General features: G+C 44.0%; 1 protein-coding gene across 1 annotated transcript in view; it reads right to left on the bottom strand.

Moving 5' to 3' along the window:
* Window positions 1–1,007: 1,007 nt before the first annotated feature.
* SLC35D2 (solute carrier family 35 member D2) overlaps window positions 1,008–24,262 on the bottom strand; it is a 41,787-nt gene continuing 18,532 nt past the window's right edge. Inside the window, exons 5-12 of the mRNA XM_087822604.1 lie at window positions 21,962–22,033; window positions 20,338–20,406; window positions 16,144–16,246; window positions 14,806–14,898; window positions 10,532–10,599; window positions 2,917–2,995; window positions 1,972–2,054; window positions 1,008–1,322 (exon numbers count right to left, since the gene is read on the bottom strand). Of these exons, the coding sequence (XP_087678730.1) occupies window positions 1,217–1,322; window positions 1,972–2,054; window positions 2,917–2,995; window positions 10,532–10,599; window positions 14,806–14,898; window positions 16,144–16,246; window positions 20,338–20,406; window positions 21,962–22,033 (673 nt within the window). The 3' untranslated portion in view covers window positions 1,008–1,216. The remainder of the gene's footprint in view (window positions 1,323–1,971; window positions 2,055–2,916; window positions 2,996–10,531; window positions 10,600–14,805; window positions 14,899–16,143; window positions 16,247–20,337; window positions 20,407–21,961; window positions 22,034–24,262) is intronic.

Below are 24,262 nucleotides of genomic sequence, written 5' to 3'. Positions count from 1 at the left end.
GTTTCAGTTTGCAAGCTGAAAACGTTCTTTCTGGAGATTGGCTGTACATGTGAATGTATTTAACACTACTGAACCGTACACTCAGAAATGGTTAAGATAGTAAATTTTATGAGTATTTTACAATTAAAAATTTTGTAATTTTTTTTTTTTAAGTAAATTGAAACAACAGGTCAACACAATGGTTCCTTCATTTGCTGCCCTGGCCACATCTGGCTCAGCTTCTAGAAACTTAGAAGGATAGAGCTGGTGGGAATTTGAAGCCCTGGTTCAATTTTACAGGTTAAACCAATGGAGGCCACAACGCACGGTGACCCGTGCGGTCTCGGTGGGTAGCAGCGCAGACAAGACTGGAAGGAAGGGCTCCCGTCGCTCAGACTGAGGCCTGCCCTGCACCACAACCCCATGGGGACCGCACACCTCTCGCTGGACAATAACAACAGCTCTCATCCACTCAGGCCCTTCGCGCACCCACAGGCCTGGGAGGTTCAGGTCCACATCGCCTGAGCTTCACAGCTCCCTGAACACAGCGGGAGGGAGATGAGAGATGTGACCGACTTCCAGGCTGACGGGGCACACTAAGTCTTGCATGTTCCATCGAGTTATTCTGTAACTTTTCCCAACTCAGATCTTAAAAGGAATATACCTTCAGGGCAGAGTGGGGAACGGACTGTTTCCTGCCTATCTCCCGCAATATCACACACAGCAGGAGGCATGCATACAAATGATTTTTTATTTTACTTTGATGATCGGGAAAAGACACCAACGTGTAAGATCAAATCGAAGCTAACAGATAACTCTACGGCAGGGAATTGGCCCTTACGAAAATAAAGATATGTCTGTTTAAACTGCAACATGCTCTCGCTGTCACTCCGCTTTGGCTGGACCTTCAAAATGAAGGCGAAGGTGCTGGTGAGAAAATTATCACCTTCAGGGCGCCGACCTTGGGCCTCCCCTTCAGCACACGCGGCGCAGTCACAGCAGAGGAGGGACGGACGCAGCGCCCTGGAGACGATCCCGTCGACCTCGGGCTTATCTCCAGAAGATTCACTTGCGGCTGGTAAGGCTCTGCCCAGACACGCGTCTCCGGCGACAGTGGCTCATTGTGCAGCGCATGTGAGGTAGATTCTCTTTGCTCTTTGCAGACATTCCTTTGCTTGCTCCACCTTCCTGCGTCAGGGAACCACCCCAGCCCCCGGCCTGCGCGTGGGCCGGGCGGCTAAGCACCCCTCTGCAAGTCCGGAGGGGCGTTTTCTTCGTCCACAGGTTTAGGCTTTAACTGGCTTCTCAGGGTTAGAAAGGAGTACCTCAAGCCCCCTGCCATGCTGAAAGGGGAAAGAGAGGGTGGGGATAAAGAACACCAGCACTTGCTGCCATTTCGCTACATGCAGTCGGCTTAATGGGAGGGAAATACTGAGCACCACCACCACCCCCATTTTTCCTCCTTCGTAGATCACTTGATGAGAATTACCCCTTAGTTCAGAAATCTTTTGGGGCAGGAAAAAAAGAGTAGGTCAGGTCTGATACAGAAACATGTTGAGAAAATACACACTTGGTTATTACTGAATAAACTCTACATTATTATCCTAAAATAGTGCCCCATGTCTGGGACCCCAAAATGCCTTTTAAAAGTACCTTAGTCACTCCTCCCAATATCCTTGCCACATGGGGCCTCGACAGAGCACAAGTCTAGCGAGGCCCCCTTCACAAGAGAAGGCAGATGACGCGGGGGGCTCTTCCAGGAGGAAGGCTCGTGAATTAAATTCAGGTCTCAGCCCCTCGGTGTTCCTTACGCACGTCCCCATGATCCACACGAGGGCGTATGTCGCAAAAATAGATGAACTGAGTGGTTCAAGTAAAATTATCTTAGAAAGTGTCATGTCAAAACACCTACTCCTTCACTTATAACATATTAGTCAGACTTCTTAAAATTCATATCTTGCTAAAATGAGTTCATTTAAAAAACCCACTTACCAAATATTTAACCCTACAAAATTTAACACAGAGAAAATGTAGTCTCCACCAACTAGCATCCCGATGTAGGCAATGGATACGTTCTGCAGGGAGAGAGAGGATCGGTCATTTTAAAAGTAAAGAATTTAGGGGGGAAATACATGTATGTGCTGAAATCTGAAACTAAATATTCTAGTTACTTTGCACATAGTAGGTGTCCACAGAATGTTGGATGAATGAATAAAAATCCATCACATAAGGCTTTATAAAAAGACGAAGTGAACTATGGCACAGCAATCACAGGAAACTGCACTGTTCATACGCAGGAAAAGAGGTTAAGAGCTGGGTTGTAATCAACTTTCCAGATCCCGTCTCTTTACCATCGCTGGGTAGTGAATTTTACTTATATTGATTCTAAACTTGAACAGAAGAGACACATCTCATATATTCCAAGCAGCACTCTGTGCAGTGTATTGGGGAGGCCTCTGGGCAGCCAAAAGACAGCCTCCTGCGGAAGCAGGCAGCCTCTCAACCTAGGGGTTCACGTGACTAGAAAAGCAAGCACTGCGGGAAGAACTCAGAGCACCCCACCCTCCCACTCACCCGCGCGTGTGTTCAACGCGTGTAAACACGCAGAGACCCGCGCGATCGAGGAGCGCGCCGCCTTCTAACTGAGCATGTATCTAGCCTGACATGTTCTTCACGGGGGTTCCCTTTCTTAGTTGGCCAATTCGCCCAGAAAACCGAATTGTAGATGAGAAGGTATTTTGGTGAGCGCACAAATTTGGCATTTTTTCAGCTTTTTACTTCATTTTCCCACCACCCCGATTTAAAAATCATAATTTATCTTCCCTTTTTTAATTAGTCTCCCTCTGTTTGATGGATCAGATTAGAAGACGGAAGAAGTGACCTGGCCCCTTACCTCGATGGCTCCGACCACAGATGCCCCGAGGCCTGGCCCCTTACCTTGATGGCTCCGACCACGGCGGTGGTGAGCGCCGAGTTGTAGTAGCTGCACAGCACCGTGGAGTACATCAACAGGAACCTGGGGGGGCAGAGGGAGCTGGAATGCCGCAAAGATTCTAGAGCCTACATCTGGCAACATCTTTTTAACTCTGACCTTTCACAGGAAAATGGTCCAGTCTTGCATTCGCCAAACTTTCTACCTTAAGTGTCCTTTTCATTTTGTCTGTCTCTTTCCCATTCATGTTTCCTCGAAAAGGGGGTAAGAACAATGAGATTTCCTAACCTACCTGAAATCTTTCGTTTGACAGCTATGTTACAACACTGGTTTTTAACCCCTCTGTGCATCAGAATCACCTGGTGCACTTTTCACACACAGTGAGGCCTGGCAGAGGTTCTCCTTCCAGTGGTTCGAGGGGGGGGCCCATGCTCAGTCTCAAAGCTCCAGGGATGAATCTCAGGTGCAGCCAGTGCTGAGAACCACAGGGTTAGAAAGGAAAAGCAGCGAGCGGCTGCTGGCTTTGGGCAGAGGAGACTGAAGTGATGGATTCCCCATGTCAGTGATACTCCTGTACCTATTACCAAAGTTAATTCAACCGGCATTCAACACTGTCCAGTATTTTGACACTTACTTGTCAATAAAATGACTACAGAATTGTGACCAAGCACCAGACAGGAAAATATACACACCCAGGAGAGAATCTACAATCCAATCACAGGTACAAAAACAGACTCATTTCAATCAAGCAGTGAACAAAATTAGCTTCAACCTAAGTGGGGGGCAAAACACCATGCGCCTGAACCAGGCTGGTCGAGAATGAAACTGGAAAAATACAGAGAGCAGAAGACGTGTTGGATTTTAGAGCTAAATCCCAGTTAGAAAGCAGGAGCAGAGGGAACCAGGACCTAAGAAAGGACCCAGCCTGTGCACCTGGTGAATAAATCCTGCAGGAATTTAGCGCTCAGTCCCCATCCGGGCCCAGATCTCTCACTGCTGGTAACGGAATCAGAATCACAAATCAACACAGTCACCGCTTTGGGCCTGAGATGTTTATTAGCAGGGGTGGTAGAGAAAAATATTAGAGATAAAGTACACCACACTTTAACATAAAGTTGAGGAATAAAAATTACAATCTTACATTTTATAATTCTCAGAAAACTGTTTGTTATTAAGGTAATTACAACAATTTGATAAGTGAGAGAAGCCAACATCTCGGCCTACAGAGTTTTAATTTGAAATGTGCAGTTAATATTAGACTCATTTGAAAGGAGTAAGAGAACCTGAGTAAATCGGCACACAGTACTCAAATGTTGAAGAGAAGCCAATTTACTACATTTTCAACTTTGGTTTATTAGATTTCAAAGAGTTGCTTAAGTGGGAGAAGCAATCAATTCATTAGCTTTGCCAGGGCCTCGTTAAGGCCCGAAACTACTGGGGGGAAACCAGGTAAAGCACATTTGTAAATGCAGTTTTAAAAGCTTAAAATTTTTTTAATTCACTAAATTGTAAATGGGGCTAATTTTCAGTAAATTGTTTAGGAGATTTTTTTTCATCAATTAAACTTGAGATAACAAACCAGTAATCAAAAAATGAAAGTAAAATTCTGTTTATACAAAAATTACTAGCTTTATAAATAGAACAACAGTATTTATATATTAAAGACAACAAAATCTCTGGTTTTTTAATTTTTATATTTTTAATAAATTCAACATTAATTTAGAGCCCTGAGGAACTACAAATAATCCTACTCATGCATAAAATAAAAAGATTAAACCTCAGCCTGCTGTTAACGAGTGCCTGTTCCGCTGGCCCTGGGTAAGAGAACAGAACCCCCAGCACCTACTCTGCAGGAGCTCAGAGCCTGCTAAAATCATAGAGATTACAGCTCAGGGGAGGGGACCAACCCAATTCAGAAGACACAGAAAAGCTTCCAGCAGGCTTCCTCCATTGCACTGCAGCCTTAAACCCAGGACAAGTGTGGCTGTTCTTTATTTTTGCTTAAAAACTCATTTTCCAGGGTCCCAATCACACAGCATTTTCTCCATCCCACATTTTAGTGAAATTATCTTGGCCACACTCAGAATCACAGACACCTTGGGTCTAAGATTCCAATATCCACCTACCACAACCGTGGGAGACTAGGACACTCACTCACCAGCTGGGCTGAGCCGGAGAGGGGCCCTCCTCTCTCATGTCCTGGGGGAGTCTGAGTCAGCAAGCAGTTCTCCCTACAGAATCTAGACAGAAAGGCTGCACTTTTTAGTGTAACCACTAGGTGTCCCCAAAGAGAATGAATATAAAACCACTAAGATCAAAATAGTGTATTAATTATTTTCTAAGAAACATAACGTATTTCTATATGCAAATAAGTACCTATGCAGACCTTTGGTGAAGACCAAGGTTCTAAACTAGAAGAACCTCTATTAACTCAGTCCGAAGGACACCACACCACTTTTAACACCAAAAAGTCAACCTTCACGTTGTCAACAATAGTTTTGACTTTAGCGCCTGCGGATGAGTAAAATGCAAAGATATTTAAAAGCACTGCAAACACTCAGCAGCTTTGACCCATTCTGCATTTTTAAATCACCTATCACCTGTGTACATTTGAAAAATAGCAGCACATACATGTGATTCACATTTCTTCAGACAGCAGAAGAAATGTTTTGGCTTACAGGGCCCAAGGAATAGAGGTGCTCATGTGGACAGCCCTGGACCAGAACCTCTGCTCAAAGATTCCTTCCTGTGGCAGTCACAAACAGAACTCAAACGACCTCATTTACAACTTGCTGCTGGTTACCATTCCATGCACAAGCATACACAGAAGTTCAAAACAAATGTTTAAATGATAAGAGGCACTCTAACACTCCTTGCACCAACCACAGTGGTACCCCGGGACATTACTCTTCCATAATTCCAGGTTTCAAAGAATTTCAAGAATTCTCATCTTGCCCATCTCTGGTAGGAACTCACGCCAACCACAGGCCTCCGTGATGGGCAAAGATGCTGGTCATGGGACAAACGTGGCCCATCTTCCTGCAGCATCAGTCATACACTAAGGTTCGTTTGCTGGGGAACGATGGGACTATCTGCCATCTCTGAGGTCTGCAGTTCCAGAGCTCAGCAATCCGCAGCCTTCTGTTTTCTCTTGGATGCCAAATCTCAGCAGCAACAATGAAAGTTCAAAGAATAGAACATTTTTTTATCCCGAGAGTAGGGAAATTTGATGCTTTTGTGTTTTTATTAAGGAACACATTACTGCTTCAGTGGGATTAAAGGGCCTGTTACTGGGGCAGAAACAGATTAGGATAATCACCTCCGAGCCTGGGTGCTGTATGAATGAACCATAACCTGTCATTTCTCAGAAAGATTAAAAAGACCTGCAGAACTAGCTTTTTAAAATCCAGCTGGTCAACTTAAGATCTAGTCTATTTTACAATCTTAGCTCCCACAACCTAACTTGCCTTCCTGACATGACTTCACTCCATCATGTGTGTTATCTACAAACTCCTGTTACAAATAGCATCGCTTAATGCGGAGCCCTTCACCACATCTCAAAAGGAAAGTCTCTCCTTTTTGCCATTCCATTGGCTTTTAAATTACATTTTTAAAGTTATAATTTTTTAAATTTATTTTCAACTTGTAATAGAAGTTCGGTGGTTGGAAAACGTAAGTTTGAAATGCAAACCTGAAAGCAGTGGACGTAAGGAGGAGGCTGAGAGTCAGAGCCCTCTGGAGCCTTGGGTTAGAAGCTCCCTGAGCAGGGAAATCAGGGAAGGGACAGCCTGAGCCCAGTGCCAGTTGTCCTGAAAACCAAGGATGTCCTCAGACACTCACAATGGTTTCTATTACTGTGAGGAAGCAAATGGCCCCATCGTAGTGCCCTCGGAGTGAGAAACTGTAAGCAAGCAGGGTTCTGAAAAATCCACCATCCAAACCGGAGCTTCCTTCAGGAGCAGCTCAGAGTTAAAGTGTGGCCACTGAAGGTAAAGTATACACAACAGAAGAAAACTCTCGAGTCCGTGCCTATAGGGAGAACCAAATCTGTCTGGAGTAAAAAGAGGACAGGCGGCCCTGGCCGGGTGGCTCAGTGGGTTGGAGTGTCGTCCCGGAGGTGGCTCGGTGGGTTGGAGTGTCATCCTGGAGGCAACCCATCGATGTTTCTCTCTCACATCGGTGTTACTCTCTCTCCCCCCGCCTCCCCCCCCCCCGCCTTTCTCTCTCTTTAAAATCAATAAAAACAGCCCTGGCCAGTTTGGCTCAGTGGTTAGAGCGCCGGCCCACAGACTGAGGGGTCCCAGGTTTGATTCTGGCCAAGGGCATGTACCTGGGTTGCAGGCTCGATCCCCGGCCCCGGTTGGTGCACGGGAAAGGAGGCAACCAGTCGATGTGTCTCTCTCACATCGGTGCTTCTCTCTCTCTCCCTTCCACTCTCTCTGAAAAGCAATGGAAAAAATATCCTCGAGTGAGGATTAAAAAAACGACAGCCAAACTAAAACAGGTCGCCTCAAGAAACAGAAAAATCAACAACAACATTTAATACTTATCGAGCATTTTCTATGTGTCTAGCACTGTTTTAAGTGCTCTTTACCCATTCAATTCACAGAACCCCACCTTATGAATCAGACACTTTAGCTCACTGTTCCCTTTTTTTTTAAGTATATCTTTATTGATTTCAGAGAGAGGAAAGGAGATGGAGAGAGAGAGAGAAACATCAATGATGAGAGTCATTGATCGGCTGCAGCCCACAACCCAGGCATGTGCCCTGACCGGGAATCGAACCCCGATCGCCTGGATCCTAGGTCGACACTCAACCGCTGAGCCACGCCCGGCCGGACTGTTCCCATTTTAAAAGTAAGGAAGTTGAGGCTCTGCGGGGTTAAATAACTTATCCAAGGACCCAGAGCTAATAACTGGCAAGTCCAGGACTGAAACCCAGACCATCTGATTCCAGAGTTTAGGTACTTAACTGTTGGACTGTGTGATGGCTTTTGTGTCCTCAAAAGACCCACTTAAAAAACTGGTCTTCTGTGGTCTTTCCACAAAAGACCTACCAAGTTTTCATCCTTAAAGTTGAGTAAAATCTGAAATGTTAATTATTTCATCATTTTTACTGATTTATTTATAATTACAATTCCTTTAGGACATTTTCATTTGCAAAGTGACTCCTGATAAAATAATGTATTAAAAACAAGAGAGTATCTGTTTTTAAGAAGCACATTATTAAATGGGGAGGGGATGTATGGAACTGTACACAGATGGGGACAAGCTTCTCATAGGCAGCCCCAGAGAGTAAGAGCTCCCGTCCAGGCTCTGCCCAGGACAGCTCCCCGCAGAGGGTGGCGCTGCTGTTCTCAGGTGAATGGGGTGAGGCAGGGAAAGGTGCTGGTCTGAGTTTGTGTGACACGGGTTGAATTTTTTTTTTTTAACTGGAAAGGAAAAAGGATGGTTTGACAAAGGGTAACTCACAACATGGCTTAGTAGATTTTTTTTTCCAAGTTAAATGTTCTCAGTCAACAACTGGGAAAACTACAAATATCCTACTGAACTTATGCTTCCAACAATGGCTGCCTAAGCACTTTGAGTACTCAGTACTCTCCCATTGCAGAACAACCAATGACTGGAAAGGACACATTATTTGAGAGATTGTTAGTACGAAAGAGGCACAGAGGTCATGCAAAATCACCCCCTTTAAAAGAGGGGGTACTGGGTACAGAGCAGTAAGGAATTAGGGCCAGGCAACAGTCAGAGCAGCAGACAGTGGGGCAGGGGCAGGTTGCCAAGGGGCAGAGGCATAGCAGAACAGCACAGTCTGGAAACTGAGCCCTGGGCCAACCTCCAGGTGGGGAGAATGAACACTATAGGCCCCTGAACCCAGGCGCTCGAAAAGGCCTGAAGTGGTCCAGGTCAGGGGCAACACCTAGCTACCAGCTAGAACAAAATCAATTTGTCCCCGTAGGAAAGTTTCTCAAATTCCAAATTTCAGCCAACAGGACTGATTAAGATTAAGCAATATGCTCACAAACACACGTCACCAAACACATTAGAAAGCAAACCATAATGACAGTCACAAACTACATATTTAGTCAGCAAAGTACATATTTAGATTCTCAAGAACTGCATATGTTGGAATCATCAGATACAGAACATAAAATAGCTATGCGTGTAACATTTGAGGAAGTAAAAGGTAGAGTATCAAAGATCAGCAATGAAATAATTTTAAGAATGAGCAGATAAGTTTGGAACAAAAAGCTGTGAAACTTTGACAAATAGAATATAAAACTGTTAAAATCAAAAACTCCATCATGAGGTTAAACACTAAATCAGACACAGCTAAAGAGAGAATTACTGAACTGGAAGATATACAAAAATATTTTTACTTCTCTGTGACTACATTATGCAATTAAAACCCAGTTTGAGCCCTGACCAATATGGCTCAGTAGTTAGAGTGTCAGCCCGAGCACCAAAGGGTCAAGGGTTCAATTCCCGATCAAGGGCACTACCTGGGTTGCAGTTCACTCCCCACCCCTCAGTCGGGATGTTCATGAGAGGTAACCAGTTGATGTGTCTCTCTTACATCCATGTTTCTCTCTCTCTCCCCACCTTCTTTCCCTCCCTTCCACTCTCTCTGAAAATCAATGGAAAAAATATCCTCATGTGAGGATTAATTTAAAAAAAAATTTTTTAAATGCAGTTTGAAAACTGATTATTGATCAAAGAGATCATGAGCTGTCTTAGTTCATGTGCACATAATTAAAATTGCAGTATTCATAGTTAAAAAAATAAGGAGGAATTTCATCTTTCTTCACAGGAAAAGCCTTTTGACAAGTAATTCCCTGAGATAGTCATTCAAACACCCTTTCATATAGGATGAAGACACAGGTGCTTGTGTACATGGAGCCCAGCCCAGGCAGGTTACTCCAAAGACTTCCAACAGCGATTGCCTCTGGAGAGGAACACTGCAGTGCTACAGGGCAGGGAAGAAGGGAAAGTGAGTGGATGAATGAGAATGAGGGAGGGGGCTGGCTCCGTTCCCTGTGTATTCTTTAACAGCTTTTGGATTATATGCTAGTTGCATGTATTATCTATTCATGAAAATCTTCAAGTTTGGGGAACATAAACAAAACCAAAAAAAAAGAAAAGAAAGACACAGCTGCATGGCTCCTGACAGGAGAACAGAACTAAGAAAAATTTTAAGAACAAAAGCCTAAAATTACTGGACAATACAATGGCCTGGACATCTCTCAGAAGTTTCCCTGAATATAGGAGGTACAGCACTACAGAAAATGGTTGTCATTTCCACATGTTTATGTGAGGTGGAGCTTGGAAAACTTGGGACATTGTGACAAAGATAAACACAGTACGGAATTTGACATGTCAGCTAAAAACTTCATTTCAAACTAACTTTCAGAAATCAGTAAGCAATCTCATGTTTGGAATAGAATGTGACATCTGACATGCATCTCAGTCCACTCCTCTGCTACAGGAGTACTTTCCAGAGAAAACTGGAGAAGCACAAACAAAGGAATTTTGACAGAACAGAGAGAATGCATATTTTGATTTGACCTGTCAAGAGATACCACCGACCAAAGCTTGTATTTATCTATGGTTTCTTACCCCAAAAAACAGGAAAGAAGAAACTGTATGATAAATAGTGCATTTTTCCATTGGTTGAATTCAGTAGCCTATTATCAAAAAGAAAGAAAACTAATGATTAGATGAATAATATTTCAGTTTAGAGCTATTAGGTTTTTTTACCAAATTGTGCATTTTAATTAATATAGAAAACAATTTCCCAAACAGAAAATAGTATTTTAAAAATCCTAGGTAGTACCAGTTATGTGACAGTGGGCAAATTACTTTTCTTCCTTAACCCTCAGGTTCAAAAATAAGGATTATTTTTTTAAAAACTTCCTCAAAAGATCAATGCGAGGATTTAATAAAATTGCTTAGAATCTTAAGGTGGCAAGAACAAAATGATAGCTATTGTTGCTATAGCTATCATTAAATCTTTATTGAAACTGTAGTCAGGTTAGGTTTACTTTCTATAAAATAACCTTATTAGAAAGTTTATTATAAAATCAATAATGTTGGCATTAATTTTGAACTTAAGAAAACTTCAAGTTCATAAACTGTTTTCAAGAATTTGTAAATGCTTAGGAAGTATCATGAACAAATAAACAATTATTTGCTATTACAAAGCAACAAAGTAATTCAGTGGAGGCACTGGTAGACAGAAAAGTTAAAGACTCGGTTTCTGCTCTTAGTCCCTAGCTGAGAAAATAAAACCAACCCTCTTGAAAATGACAGGTGACAATGAAAACGAGTATTTTATTCATGATTTGTCTCTTGCCTGCCTCCAAGAGTGATTTTAAGGTAACTCAAGACTATACATAAGTATTGCTGAATAACAATTAAATACAAGCTCTATTCACTTTCTGTTAAGCAATACTTTGTTATCCAAGTTTTAATAACTTTATATGTTTAAAATTATTTAAATCTTTCTTAAGTTTATAATTCAAATTGCTTAAACCAATTAAAATGGAATTCTCTTGTCTGATTACTACAGCCCTTCACACTTCATGGTCTTTGTTCCATTAGTAATACTTTGCTTACCTCCCTTATCAAAAATATACACATGAAATATTGATAACTGCTAAAACTGATTGCCAGGTACATGGGGATTATTATTCTATTCTCTCTCCTCATGCATAGGCTTGAAAGTTTCCATCTTAAAACTTTTTTCAAAAAAATGCTTACTTGTGAAAGGAAACAATATAGTGAGTATAAATCTGTCACACTGGCAAGTCCCAAGCCAATCAAAGGGGCAGGAACCATCAGAGAGTTGACCCCAGGGCCAAGGTCAAAACCAAACAGAAGCTATGGAAAACACTCTGTGTCTGAAAGTCAAATAAAACTGGAAATAGGAGCAAGCCATACACCCCAAACTTAAACCAAGGTTAGAAAAAACACTTATTTACTCAAAGAATAGCAAGCATTTATGTAAACAGTAAATAAAAATTATATATTCCTGATACCACATAAACCATAGGGGGCGATGGAATAATTTTCATAACATCATCTGGATTCTTTGCCAACCTAAAGTTGGACAGATTTTAGTTTTGTTTCTCTAGTAATGATGAGGCTGTGAGGGTGGCATTTTAAAAAATAAGGTAGCATGACATTTATTTTAAAACACAGAAAATAATTAAAGATGTATAACAATAAAATACTTCTTTCCTTTACGCTTATTATTGCTGTAAAAATATGTTGGCGTGTGAATTCGTTTCATTTTGCATTTTTGGATTTTTTAATGAGAAAGTCCTATTTATCCCGATTCAACTAATACACTAAATGTTTGACAAAAGGCCAGGTACAAAAGCAGTCACAGGAATGTAAAGTACAGCATAGAGAATACAGTCAATAATATTGTAATAATTACGTGTGGTGTCAGGTGGACAGATACTAAACTTAGGGTGATCACTTTTTGTTACATAAACGTCTAATCAATATGTAATACACCTGAAAATAATACATTATTGTTTGTCAACTGTAATTTAAAAATTTTTTAACTTTTTTAATAAATTTTTAAAAAGAAAAAATAAATGTACTTTGATTCAATAATTCAATGATTCAAATGACTAAAGAAAGTTCACCCCCTGAGTGCTTTCCAGAGGCCTAATCTGGTAACAACCTCCGATTCTGTTAATCAGAGAGAGAATCAGGTGCTATTAGCAGAACTACTACCAGCAGGAGTCCAAGGTCCAGGGGTGAGCGCTCCGCGCAGTGGCTCACGCCCAGGCCTACCTCGCTCTCCGGCCCTCTCCAGTCAGCCAGGAAACTGACTCAGCGGCGTCCTTCCACCGTCAAGAGAAGTTAACATTTAGTCTAATTCACAGATCAGCTTCTGGTACAATCAAACCAAACTCGGGAAGTAAAATGCAGTTTTGTATTGCAGACTAACACATCTATGTACAGAAATTCACTTTATTGTATCCAGTTCACAATCTAACAAGGAAGCAGCTACGGTTAAAAGTGACCAACTGGAAGAAGTTTGTCGGGCAGGAAAACACTTTCCTCTACCCTCGAGGCTCTTCCGGCTGGTCTAACAATCAGCCAGGAGAGAAGATTAGCAAGCGGAAATAACCTCATTTAACACATACATACTATTTAGTCTATTTTGCTCAGAAAGTACCTAAGATTCAGTTTCTGGTCCCCATGCCATTCATAACAGTCTCTATGGGGAAATATGCTTTAGTTTCACAGTCAGGTGTTCAGAGTTTCTAGGGATTTCTAGATTTCTATTTCTAGAAATAAACACGTATCTGAAACGGCTCTCAAACACCACGATTTCACAAGAGACGAACTCCAGGGGCTTGAAAAGAAAAACTCATTTCTGTGATAATGAAATGAGACAAGCTGCCAGGGCTGCTTCACTGAGGGCTCATGATTTCGCTCCCTGGAATGTCGCCTGCACTGAACGGCTTAGAATCAGCGAGGCCGCGGAAAGTGAATGCCGTTCCAGATAGCCTGCCCTTCCTCGCTAGAGAGGGCGGCGCTTGCTCTCCCTTCCCACGCTCGGAGCTCACAGGGAGGCCCCGCGCACACGAGGACAGCCCTTCATCGACACTGGTGTTTCTGGGCGGGTTTCCACGGAAAGCACGCGAAGGGCTGTTACCCCCGAGCCGCGCCAGGCCCTCCTGCTGTCCCCTGCTTTCAGACAGGGATTGCGCAAGTGAGACAGTGAAGTTCTGAGAAAGAACAACCAGCCCTGACGTCAGCCCTGCTGTCCCCAGGAGCCCGCGGCCTTCAAACCCCTGAAGGGCGACAAAGGGGCTGGCTCACGGCCCGAGCGCACAGGGCCACCGCCCCACGCTGGCTGTTAAATAAGAAACGCGGGCCCGGGCGTGAAGGGCTGCTGCCAGGGCCTCTCCCACCCACCCGGTCCAGCAAGGAGAGGGTTAACGCCGGGCAGCGGGGCTCGGTTCCCGGGCCGAGGCCACACTGGACGCTGATTTTGCCCAGCACCCTAGCTTTTCGCTTGAACTTAAACATCTGCTTAAGATACAGGCATTCCTGGAAGCGCTCTGGCTGCAGCTCTGAAGCAGCAGGGCTGGCAGGGCCGGTGCACGGGGCTGGGAGCTGCTGGGGTAAAGGGGGGTGGGGGGGTGAGAAGGGGGGGGAATAGTTTGGTGGGAGGGGGTGCACATCCACCCCCCCCAAGAGACTGGCCTCCTCTAGCTCCACCTGGGCCCCCTACACTCCTACCAATCCACCACTTTATCTGTCCCTCACTGTGTGCAGCACATAAGGGAGCAGGGCAGATACCAAAAGAAAAATACCCTCTCAAGATTCAAACACAGATCCCGGAATAGAGACAAAAATGGCACAATGTCTACGGCTTGCTTTAAAATATTCCAGGGGGGAAACAGTGAGAGCAGAGGGGAGGTGACACATGAACGGCAAAATACCAAGAGTGTGGAAGCTGGGTAGGCGCTTGAGTTCATTAAATTATTCTTTCTACTTTGTCTATGTTTTAAAATGTCCATAATCGAGGTAATAAATAAACAAATTCATTTTTTAAATGCCAAAATCCCCTCTAAGGTAAGTGGCTTTCCCAGGCTCCCCACATCAGCAAAGGGTAGTGAGGATCAGACTCTTACGTTTTCTTCCCAAAAGCTTCCAGCCCTGCGTGCCCGGGACAGCGTCCTGCCACTTCCCAGGCCGCGAAGGCAAGGGCCAGGGAAAGGACAGCCCCAGAGGCATTACTGGGGCTGTCAAACACCTCGCCTTCATGGAATCCTAGCAGCCTTTACACTTTTTATTTCAGTGAGTACCAAAGGTTACATATTAAACCTGGAAAGGCTGCTGAGCGACTCCCATCAGCTCACCTGCCGGAGGTCTCCGGTGGAGACACTGAGGATGAGGGTTGGGACGATCATGAAGCAGGCGTTGTAAAAGAGCACTCCGTATTTCCCTAGCTCCTGCCAAAACAAGGCAAACCACGTGATTTCAGAAACCCGAAGCATCACCTTCCCATTTACACAACTGTATTTATGCAGAGTTGGAATATGCATGCTGACCAACTCAGTAGTGGAATATTTTCAGCAAATTTCTGACATACAATGCTTCCCCTCAAGTATACTGTAATCTCAGAACAAACGTTTGTTTTACACAAAAATGACAGATAAAATGGGTGGAGACTGATGGCCCCGAGGTTCCACCCTTCTCTGGCACTCTTTTTTTTAAGCATGCTATTCAAAATAGGAACTCTGGAACAAAATAAAGAACATTTAAAATGTTAATATAAACAGGACTCCTTAAAAACATCTGTTCTTTCCATTAAAGAACCACAGGGTTAAAACACCAGGTATCTCATTTCCAATCTCCCATAAATTTACTTTCCGTTAAAGTGGCTCCACCCCTTCTCACTGCTTTCCATAAAGGGTGACATATTATGACTCTCAAAAGGTAACAAACCTGTTTTTGTAAAACTGTCACCATTAAAAAACAAATGGCTGTGCAGAAAAAAACAAACAGTACCATTATAAAACAGCTCATAGTAATAAGCCTGTCCATCAGGGCAAACCCCTCACTCGACACAAAAAAGGTGGAACAAAGAAACGTATGTCTGGCTCATTCCCAGGCTCCGGGGACAGCTGGGCTGGGTGAGGGCTGGGGGCCTCCACACAGAGGCAGCCACTCAGGAGAAAAGCTCATCTGCCACCAGCCCCGCAGGACTGAGGGAGGCGGTTCCTGTTGGACAGGACCTTATAAATTATCCACTCCGATCATCTCATTCCACAGATGAGGGAACTGAGGCTTGACGAGGTTATGGGGCAAAGTCGCAGTGACCACCAGTGAGCAGCAAGACTTAACTGTAACCCTCACTTCCAGGCTCTCACGCAGGAGCTGCTCTCAGACGTCTCCCTGGTCACTGATGATGGTAAAAAAAATTCTTTTAATTTTAATTTGCCTTTCAAAATAATCCCGTTTATATATTCTGACTTTGCTTCAAAAATAGTGGCATCTTTTTCCGTCCTAATTTTCAACCAAAACTGCAGAACAAGGGGTAACAAAAAACTATATGGACAAGATCACTGAAAAGAAATCAGTGGCATCATGTAAATTACAGTACATGCCAACTTTAGAAATTCATTTCCTTTTTTCATGTAAATTCAGGGGCCAGGTGACAAAGCCCAAGAGACACAGGAGTGAAGATACGGTACCTGTGGGTCCATTTTCTGTTTGGTATAAACTCCATTGGCTGCTGTGAAGATGTCGTTCAGGAATACAAAAATATAGCCTTCCAGGTTAAAGGCCAGGTCAGCCCTGGGAGGGAGAGCACAGAGCAGGAGGATCATTCAGAAGCTCCCAACCTGGCCTCAAAGTCTGCCTGTCGCATCCTTCCCTGATCAAATCCGTCCCGATTGCTTAACTCCTCTGCTTTGCCTCCAGACAGAAACAAAACCAGGCCATCAGGTGCCTTCAACTCAGTCATGAATGGCTTAAAACCAGGGGCCATTAGTCACCTTCCTGCAACTGCAAAGCCCTTTCTTTTGCTAAGTGATGAATCGGCATAATTGCTGAGCTCCGGCTTTTCTAAGGCGAATGACTTGTCCAACACACCCAGTGGCAGTTGCTTATTGTAGTAAACAGGGCCATCCCCAGGGTACAACCCTGTAGGGACAGCTGGGCAGTGACTGGGGCAAGAAGGGTCATTTGAGGAACTGACACCTCCATCTGGTGCCCAAACAGTCAAATCTTCCTCCAGCACCACCAATACCCTGTCCATCAAAAAGGCAGAGCCGGGATCCATTCCTTCTCCGCAACTCCTCTAAGGCCCCCCTCTTCCCATTCTTTCGAAACATCTTCTCTTCACTTTCCACTTTAAATAAATACTACTAGTATGAAAATGTTTGGGGGGATGTGGCGTAGAGAGGAGACAGAACAGCAGCTCTACCATGGTGTCATTTGTCCACCGGCACCTGACCTGGCAGACACTATCAGACCCATGTCATAGTTCATAAATATACATTGTCAAGGAGGTGTGCTCTGCCCTCTTAGGTTCAGTGACTGGGGGCCTATGAATTTCACTGACAAAAAACAGGTAAACAGCACAAAAGGGTATACAAATTACAGTTAATATTTTATGCATACAGATCACAGAGAAGTGAAACTCAATGGAGCCGTTAAGACTCTGGGGTTTCTACACTATTTTAACAAAGAAGAAGGTTGAGGTGTTGAGGAACAAATAAATTATGGGAAAGGGACTGGGAAATATACGGGGAAGCTAGTGGAAGATCAGGGTTATTTCAGTGAGGTCTGCTTATGCTGACTCCCCACCTTTGGGGACAAGAATTGCTTTCCTGTTCCTGGTAGAGGAGAGGGGCACTTTCACAAAGGGGAACGGGTGGTCTGCCTTTAGGCAAAAAGGGGAGGCAGAGAATTCCCACATCTATTGACTCTCAACTGCCTTCGGCTCAAAATAATGCTTATACCAAAGCTTATTTTGGAGCCATGTATTCTGATCCCCTTCAATAAATAAGATGACATCTAACCAAAGAGAAGGGAGTAGAGTGACGCAAAAACTGCATCCAGATCTGAACACAAATTAAACCAGATTTTGCTTGACGCTTCCACTGGCATTATCATCTACAAATATATTTGTGAGAATGTAAATTAATTTTAGACCATCATAAATCAGAATTCTCTGGCTCACTCATGCAATCTCTCAATACAGGGGTTCAAACCTCCTGCCTACGCACACTTGGCTCAGTGTTTAAACTCTAAGTCGGCAGGGCTGAATGAGCAAAAAGCCAGGCCTCTCAGGGAAATGGGCAGGACGTGTTGCTCACTTCCTCCAAGAACCTGCCGGGAATTCCCGGAGTTCTCAGGCCTCTTGGGGGCTGGGGCATTGGCTGGTCATTCCTTTAAGCCAGTAGTAAAAGCACAGAAGTTTGAGAAGAATTTACTTGTTTAAAAATGAGCAGATTCACGGTTAACCCTTGTGATTGTCACTTAGGGCTGTTCACAGTCATTGTATTTCAACTTTTTCTGGACATGTGACTTGCTTTGGCAAATAAATGTCAGAGGAATGAACAGGTCACTTCGGGGCAAAGCGTGCAGAGTCAGTGCACAGTTCTCCACATGCACTCTCCCAGTCTGGATGAGGCAGGGGACCCACCAACCTGGATCCCTGAGCACCTACACTGAGCAGAGCACACACACAGCACTAACTGGTGCTGGTTTGCACGCATGGTGCGAGCAGAATATATTAGTATGTTAAACCACCAAGATGAGATGTGGGGGCTGTTTGTTACAGCAGCATAAATTAGCTGATCGAACTGAGTCCGTTCCACGATTACTTGCCTTTGGATAAGTTAATTTCAGTGAAAGGAGAGAAGGGTGAGGTCTCAGCTGGCCTACAGCTCAGAACTGTGTCTGTCACAGTTATCCATCCTGTGGGCGCTGAGAAAGGGGGAAATCAAGAATCGCTATTCCAAGCTGGCTCTCAGATGCTTTGGGAAACACCAGTTGCCCTTCCAGCTCATTCGAGTACCACATATGTTAAATATGAGCTGAATTTCCAGTAAGTGGTTCGGGAATGTGCTTCCTCACACACAGCACCTGAAGTGCCATTCCTCACCAAAGAATTACAGATGCTTTTATAAAACAGTTTTTATAAAAGTCTTCAGCTGGCTCTAAGTCAGCGGTTTTCAAACTGAGCTCTAAGAAACCTAGAAGAGGGAGGCTGCCCAGGGGAGGCCCCCAGAGTGCGGTGGGCGGAGTGCCTCCTCCCTGTTTTAGCTACTTGACTCAGAGGATGTTGTTTGAGCAAAAGTCTTCACAGCTCAAGCAGGCTCTCAGTGCGGCTGCCTCCTGTCTGCGCCGGCACCCAAGGCACCCAAGGCCCGAAAGAGCGCTGAGCCAGAGGCCAGCTTCCCGGGCGCAGCTCAGCCTCAGCTGGGGCTGGGGAAGAAGGCGACACCGAGGAAAACACAACTAATACACCTTGGTCTAGGCAGGGGACTCAATACACCTATAATAATAATAAAACTGTTATTATTGTCTGTCACCATTTGGTGTACTATATTTTTAAGTGTATTTTTGGGGTTATCATCTGTCCACCAACTATAACGGAAGCTCCACGGATCTTTGTCTGCTTTCTTAACTGCTGACTCCCCAGCACCTAGGAGGATGCCTGGCACACAATGAACACTCGATACATGTTTGTGGAACTTGGCCACGCACTAGTGTAAACCCTAGTGTATTCTCATTTACTTCTCACAAGGACCTATTAGATGGATGCTATCCTCATCTCTGCTTTACAGTTAGAAAAACCAGGGCACAGGGAGGCTGAACCGCTTGTCTGGTTATACAGCTAGCGAGGGAGTGGCTAGGGTAAGAGCCCAGGCATCCTGGCACCCTTATTTAATTTGCAAGTAATGATCCAGAAGCCTTGTTTCTAAATAAGTTAAGCAAACTAGTTTAACTGAAATTCCTCCCATCTTTTCTTTCTTCCCTTCATTCAAGTAGGTCTTTCTTTTCTATGATCATCTTTATAGATGAAGAAACTGAGGCACAGAGAGACTGAGGAACAGCTGACGGGGGCAGGGCTGTTTCAAACCCTGGGAATGTAACTTCGCGGGCGCTGTCACCACCATGCTATAAAGGTGGAGTCTGGCCCTGGCTGGTGTGGCTCAGTTGGCTGAGCATCACGCCCATGCACTGAAAGGTTGCCAGTTTGATTCCTGCTTGGGGCACATGCCCAGGGTGCGGGCTCAATCCCCAGTCCGGGTACATGCGGGAGGCAGCCAATCAATGTTTCTCACACCGATGTTTCTTTCTCTCTCTCCCTCTTCCTTCCTCTCTCTGAAATCAATAAAAATATATTTTTAAAAAGATGGAGCCTGCGTGCCTGCCTTCAAATGCCAACTTGGAGTTCTCCTTCCTGGTCTTGCACATCAGTGAGCAAGGCCGTAGTCATGCCCCAAACATACCACATTTCCTGAGAGCGTTCCACCCTCGGAAATGCTGACTTCTGAGGCATCACAGGACCCAAGGGCTTTACAGATAAATCTGTTATTCTTCTTGATCAAGTGCCTCAGAAATTTTCAAGTGAAACTGTCATACTGAAGACAAATATTCCATAATAAAAGTAAACAGTTCACTCCTTTTATGAAGAAACGCTGTGTTAGTATCTTACGGCGCTCTCTATATATTCTCAGGAATGTCCTGGCCAACACGGAACCTGGTGTGGCTTTCGCAGGAACACACAGGGCTTCCCCTGGCATCGAGGGATTTGTCTCTCGGCTACTCAAGGCTACAGCGGCCAGATGGAAAGTGAAAATGAGAGCGGCGCCGGGCCTATTGTCAAAGACACAAAGACGGCTTTGAGCAGAAGCTGTCCACAGTCTTACCCAGCTGCTACGAAAGCGCCCAGGACGATGGCAAAGACGCTGATGATGGTGTTCAACGGATACTGTTTCCTGGAATAAACAGATGGGCAGACGGGCAGATTGGCAGACAGACCAAGGAAAGGAGGAGGAGAGTAAATATATATTTTTAAAACAAACTGAAAATAGATGTTAACAGTTGTATAGCTAAAATCTAATGAACACTGCTTTACCTAGAGAAAGCATTAAAAGTATCTTTAAGTAGATCAATTAAGTCGAACCAAATTTACTGCATTTCTGAAGCAACTGTCTTAATCTAATTATAAACATATTTCTCTGTTCTCACTAGAAGGACGCTGAGACAAAATGCAGAGCCGCTCCTGCTGGTAGGTCTAGTTGGTATGTACTTTTATCAAGCATCCAAAGATCAAGACAAAATTCAACAGCAGAACTTAAAGCATTGGGCCATCACCCAAATTTCGTTGCTAAATAATCTTCACAGTAAATCAGGAATGACTTTTTTGGATGCCAACCTGAGTATCCTCATGAGAAATTGCTAAACCAACATTATTAAAATCAACTTATTCTGATCACATCATAATCACTGCATCAGAATGGATTCCCCAGATCGTCTGCCTTCCTGTCCTATATGTACATGTGGACAGTTATTCCTCTGTATTCCAAAATCAGTGTATATTCCATCTGGCTCGGGAAACAGATTTACATCTGTTTGAGGGCTGTTATTTTTTTATAAATTTCTACACAAACATGTATTATTTGTCTAATGTAAAATTACAATTAAAAAAATCACTCATTGCCCGGCCAGGTGTGACTCAGCGGTTGAGTGTCGACCTAGGATCCAGGCGATCAGGGTTCGATTCCCAGTCAGGACACATGCCCGGGTTGCGGGCTGCAGCCAATCAATGGTTCTCTCATCATTGATGTTTCTGTCTCTCTCTCTCCCTCTCCTTTCCTCTGAGATCAATAAAGATATATTTAAAAAAAAAAAAAAATCACTCATGCCCTGGCCAGTGGTGTTCAGTGGTTAGAGGATCATCCTGTGCACTGAAGGGTCTCAGGTTTGATTCCCCGTCAGGGCACATACCTAGGTTGTGGGCCCGACACCCAGCTGGAACATGCATGGGAGGCAGCCAATCAATCGATGTTTCTCTCTCACATCAATGTTTCTCTCTCTCTCTCTCATCACTAAAAACATATCCTTGGCTTGGCTGGTTTGGCTCAGTGGTTAGAGCGTCAGCCCAAGGACTGAAGGGTCCGGGTTTGATCCTGGCAAAGGGCATGTGCCTCTGCTGAAGGCTCGATCCCCAGCCGAGTCAGGGGGTGTGCGGGAGGCAACCACTCAATGTGTTGCACTCACATTGATGTTTCTCTCTCTCTCTCTCTTCCACTCTCTCTGAAAAGCAGTGGAACAAATGTCCTCAGGTGAGGAGTAAAAAAAACAACAAACCAACACTCATTAAGTTTTAGGGAATCGTGGAATCAGGAGGCTGCTTTTAAATTATACTATTGTCCCCAAGTTATGGGTACTAGCAATTCAAATCAGCTGTTTGGCAAGAGGACTAGATGCTGAGAATTTGTTAGGCAGAAATACTGCAGGGAAGGGGAGCGGAGGAAAAACACAAATTACCCGAGTATGATGGTTTCCAGGAGTAAAGTAAGTGGGATCGTGAATTTCCTGAGCACAGTGAACATCGGCAAGCTGTCAGGAAAAAACGCAAGGAGGATAACATCAGACATCAAAAGAAAATGTTTAACATGTTTTACATTTCTAATTAAGGCACTAATTTTCCAAATTAAATATGAGGGGTTAGCTTAATTCTCACCTATACTACTAACAAATCACATTAAATAGTTTAAAAAATGGAGATGAAATAATTTCATGCCACTTGCACTTATTAGCTATTTAAAACATCACAATATCCAACTACTACAAAACTGTGCTAAAACTAATACACAATGTGAACCAATGCACTCTTTGGCAAAGCAAGCTGGGACTATGTATCAAGAGTCATTAAGTGGGCCCTGGCCAGGTGGCTCGGTTGGCTGGAGGGGCATCCCTTAGGCCAAAAGGTTGTGGGTTCAATTCCCGATCAGGGCACATACCTAGGCTTTGGGTTCCATCCCCAGTTGGGGTGTGTATGAGAGGCAAACAATTGATGTTTCTCTTTCTCTGTCTCTCTCTCCCCCCCTTCCTCACTCTCAGGGGAGGATTAAAAAAATACTAATAAAAGAAAAGCAGGTAAGGTACACTTAATGATCAAAAGTTAAATGTTTTCCCCCTAAGGTCAAGAATAAGACCAGGAGGTTCTCTCTCACCACTAAGACTATTCACCATTATACCAGAGGTTCTAGACAAGGCAGTTAGGCAGGGAGAAGGGAGAGGAGAGAGGGGGGAGGGAGGACAGAAAAGGCATACAGTTTGGAAGAAAAGGCATACAGTTTGGAAAGGAAAAAATAAAGTTATCTTTATTTGCAGGTGATATATAGGGTGTCCCAAAAAACTGTATACACCACTTCGAATAATTATAAAGGCAGTGTTTATTAAAATACATTGCATTTTCATTTAACAGCTATCAACTGTTAGAGTGTATATACATTTTTTTGGGATACCCTGTATATAGAAAAGCCTAAAGAACTCTTGTAAAAATTATTACAACTAATGAGCTAAGCAAGTATGCAGGAAACAAAATGAATATACAAAAATTTATTGTATTTATAGTCACTCACTATAAGCAATCCAAAAGGAAATTAAAACAATTCCAGTTATTATAGCATCAAAAAGAACAAAATTCTTAGGAATAAATTTAACAATAGAAGTGTAAGGCTTGTACATTAAAAACTACAAAACAGCCCTGGCCAGGGTGGCTCAGTTGGTTGGAGTGTGGTCTCGTGCACCAAAAGGCTGTGGGCTCAGTTCCCGGTCAGGGCACATGCCCTGGTTGCAGGTTCCATCCCCGGGCGGGGTGCATACCGGAGGCAACAGATCAATGTTTCTCCCACTCTCCCTTACTCTCTCTCTAAAAAATCAATAAAAACATATCCTTGGGTGAAGATTCAAAAAAAGAAGAAAGAAAAACTCTACAAAATAACTGCTGAAAGATTAAAGATGATTAAATGAAAAGACACCCCATGTTTATGGATCAGAAGGCTTATTACTGTCGCTAAAATGGAAAACTTCCCAAAATGGATCTGTAATTCAACACCAGCCCTATCAAAATCTCAGCTGGTCCCCCCCACCCAGATATTGACAAGCTGATTCTAAAATTAATAAGGAAATGCAAGAAAACCAGAAAGCCAAAACAATATTGAAAAAAGAACAGCCCTGGCCAGTCTGGCTCAGTGGTTAGAGCGTAGGCCCGAGGACTGAAGGGTCCCAGGTTTGAGTCCAGCCAAGGGCACGTACCTCGGTTGCAGGCACGATCCCCTGGCCCGCGTCCGCGTGCGGGCAGAAGGCAGCCAGTCAATGTCTCTCTCACATCCACATTGGTGCTTTGCTCTCTCCCTCCCCTCCCCCCCTCCCCTCCCCCTCCCCTCCCCCTCTCCCCTCCCCCTCCCCTCCCCCTCTCCCGCTCCCTCCCTTCCACTCTCTCTAAAAAGCAATGAAAAAAATGTCCTCGGGTGAAGATTAAAACAAAAAGAGGAGGGGGAGAGAGAGGGGCAGGGACGGAGGGAGGGAGGAAGGCAGGGAGGCAGGGAGGCAGGGAGGCAGGGAGGCAGGGAGGCAGGGAGGCAGGGAGAGGTGGGCCAAATTTCAAAACTTACTACAAAGCTGCAATAACCAGTACTGGTTTAAGGATAGACATGTAATCAATGGAACAGGATCAATAATCAAGAAATAAATCCTTACAATTATGGTCAATTACTTTCAACAAGGGGGCCAAGACAATACAGCAGGGAAAGAACAGTCTTTTGAACAAATGATGCTGGG

This window comes from Miniopterus natalensis, chromosome 12 (genome assembly GCF_054644295.1).
Source record: "Miniopterus natalensis isolate mMinNat1 chromosome 12, mMinNat1.hap1, whole genome shotgun sequence".
In the NCBI taxonomy this organism is placed as follows: domain Eukaryota; kingdom Metazoa; phylum Chordata; class Mammalia; order Chiroptera; family Miniopteridae; genus Miniopterus; species Miniopterus natalensis.
This window is presented reverse-complemented; position numbering and strand designations above follow the sequence as displayed.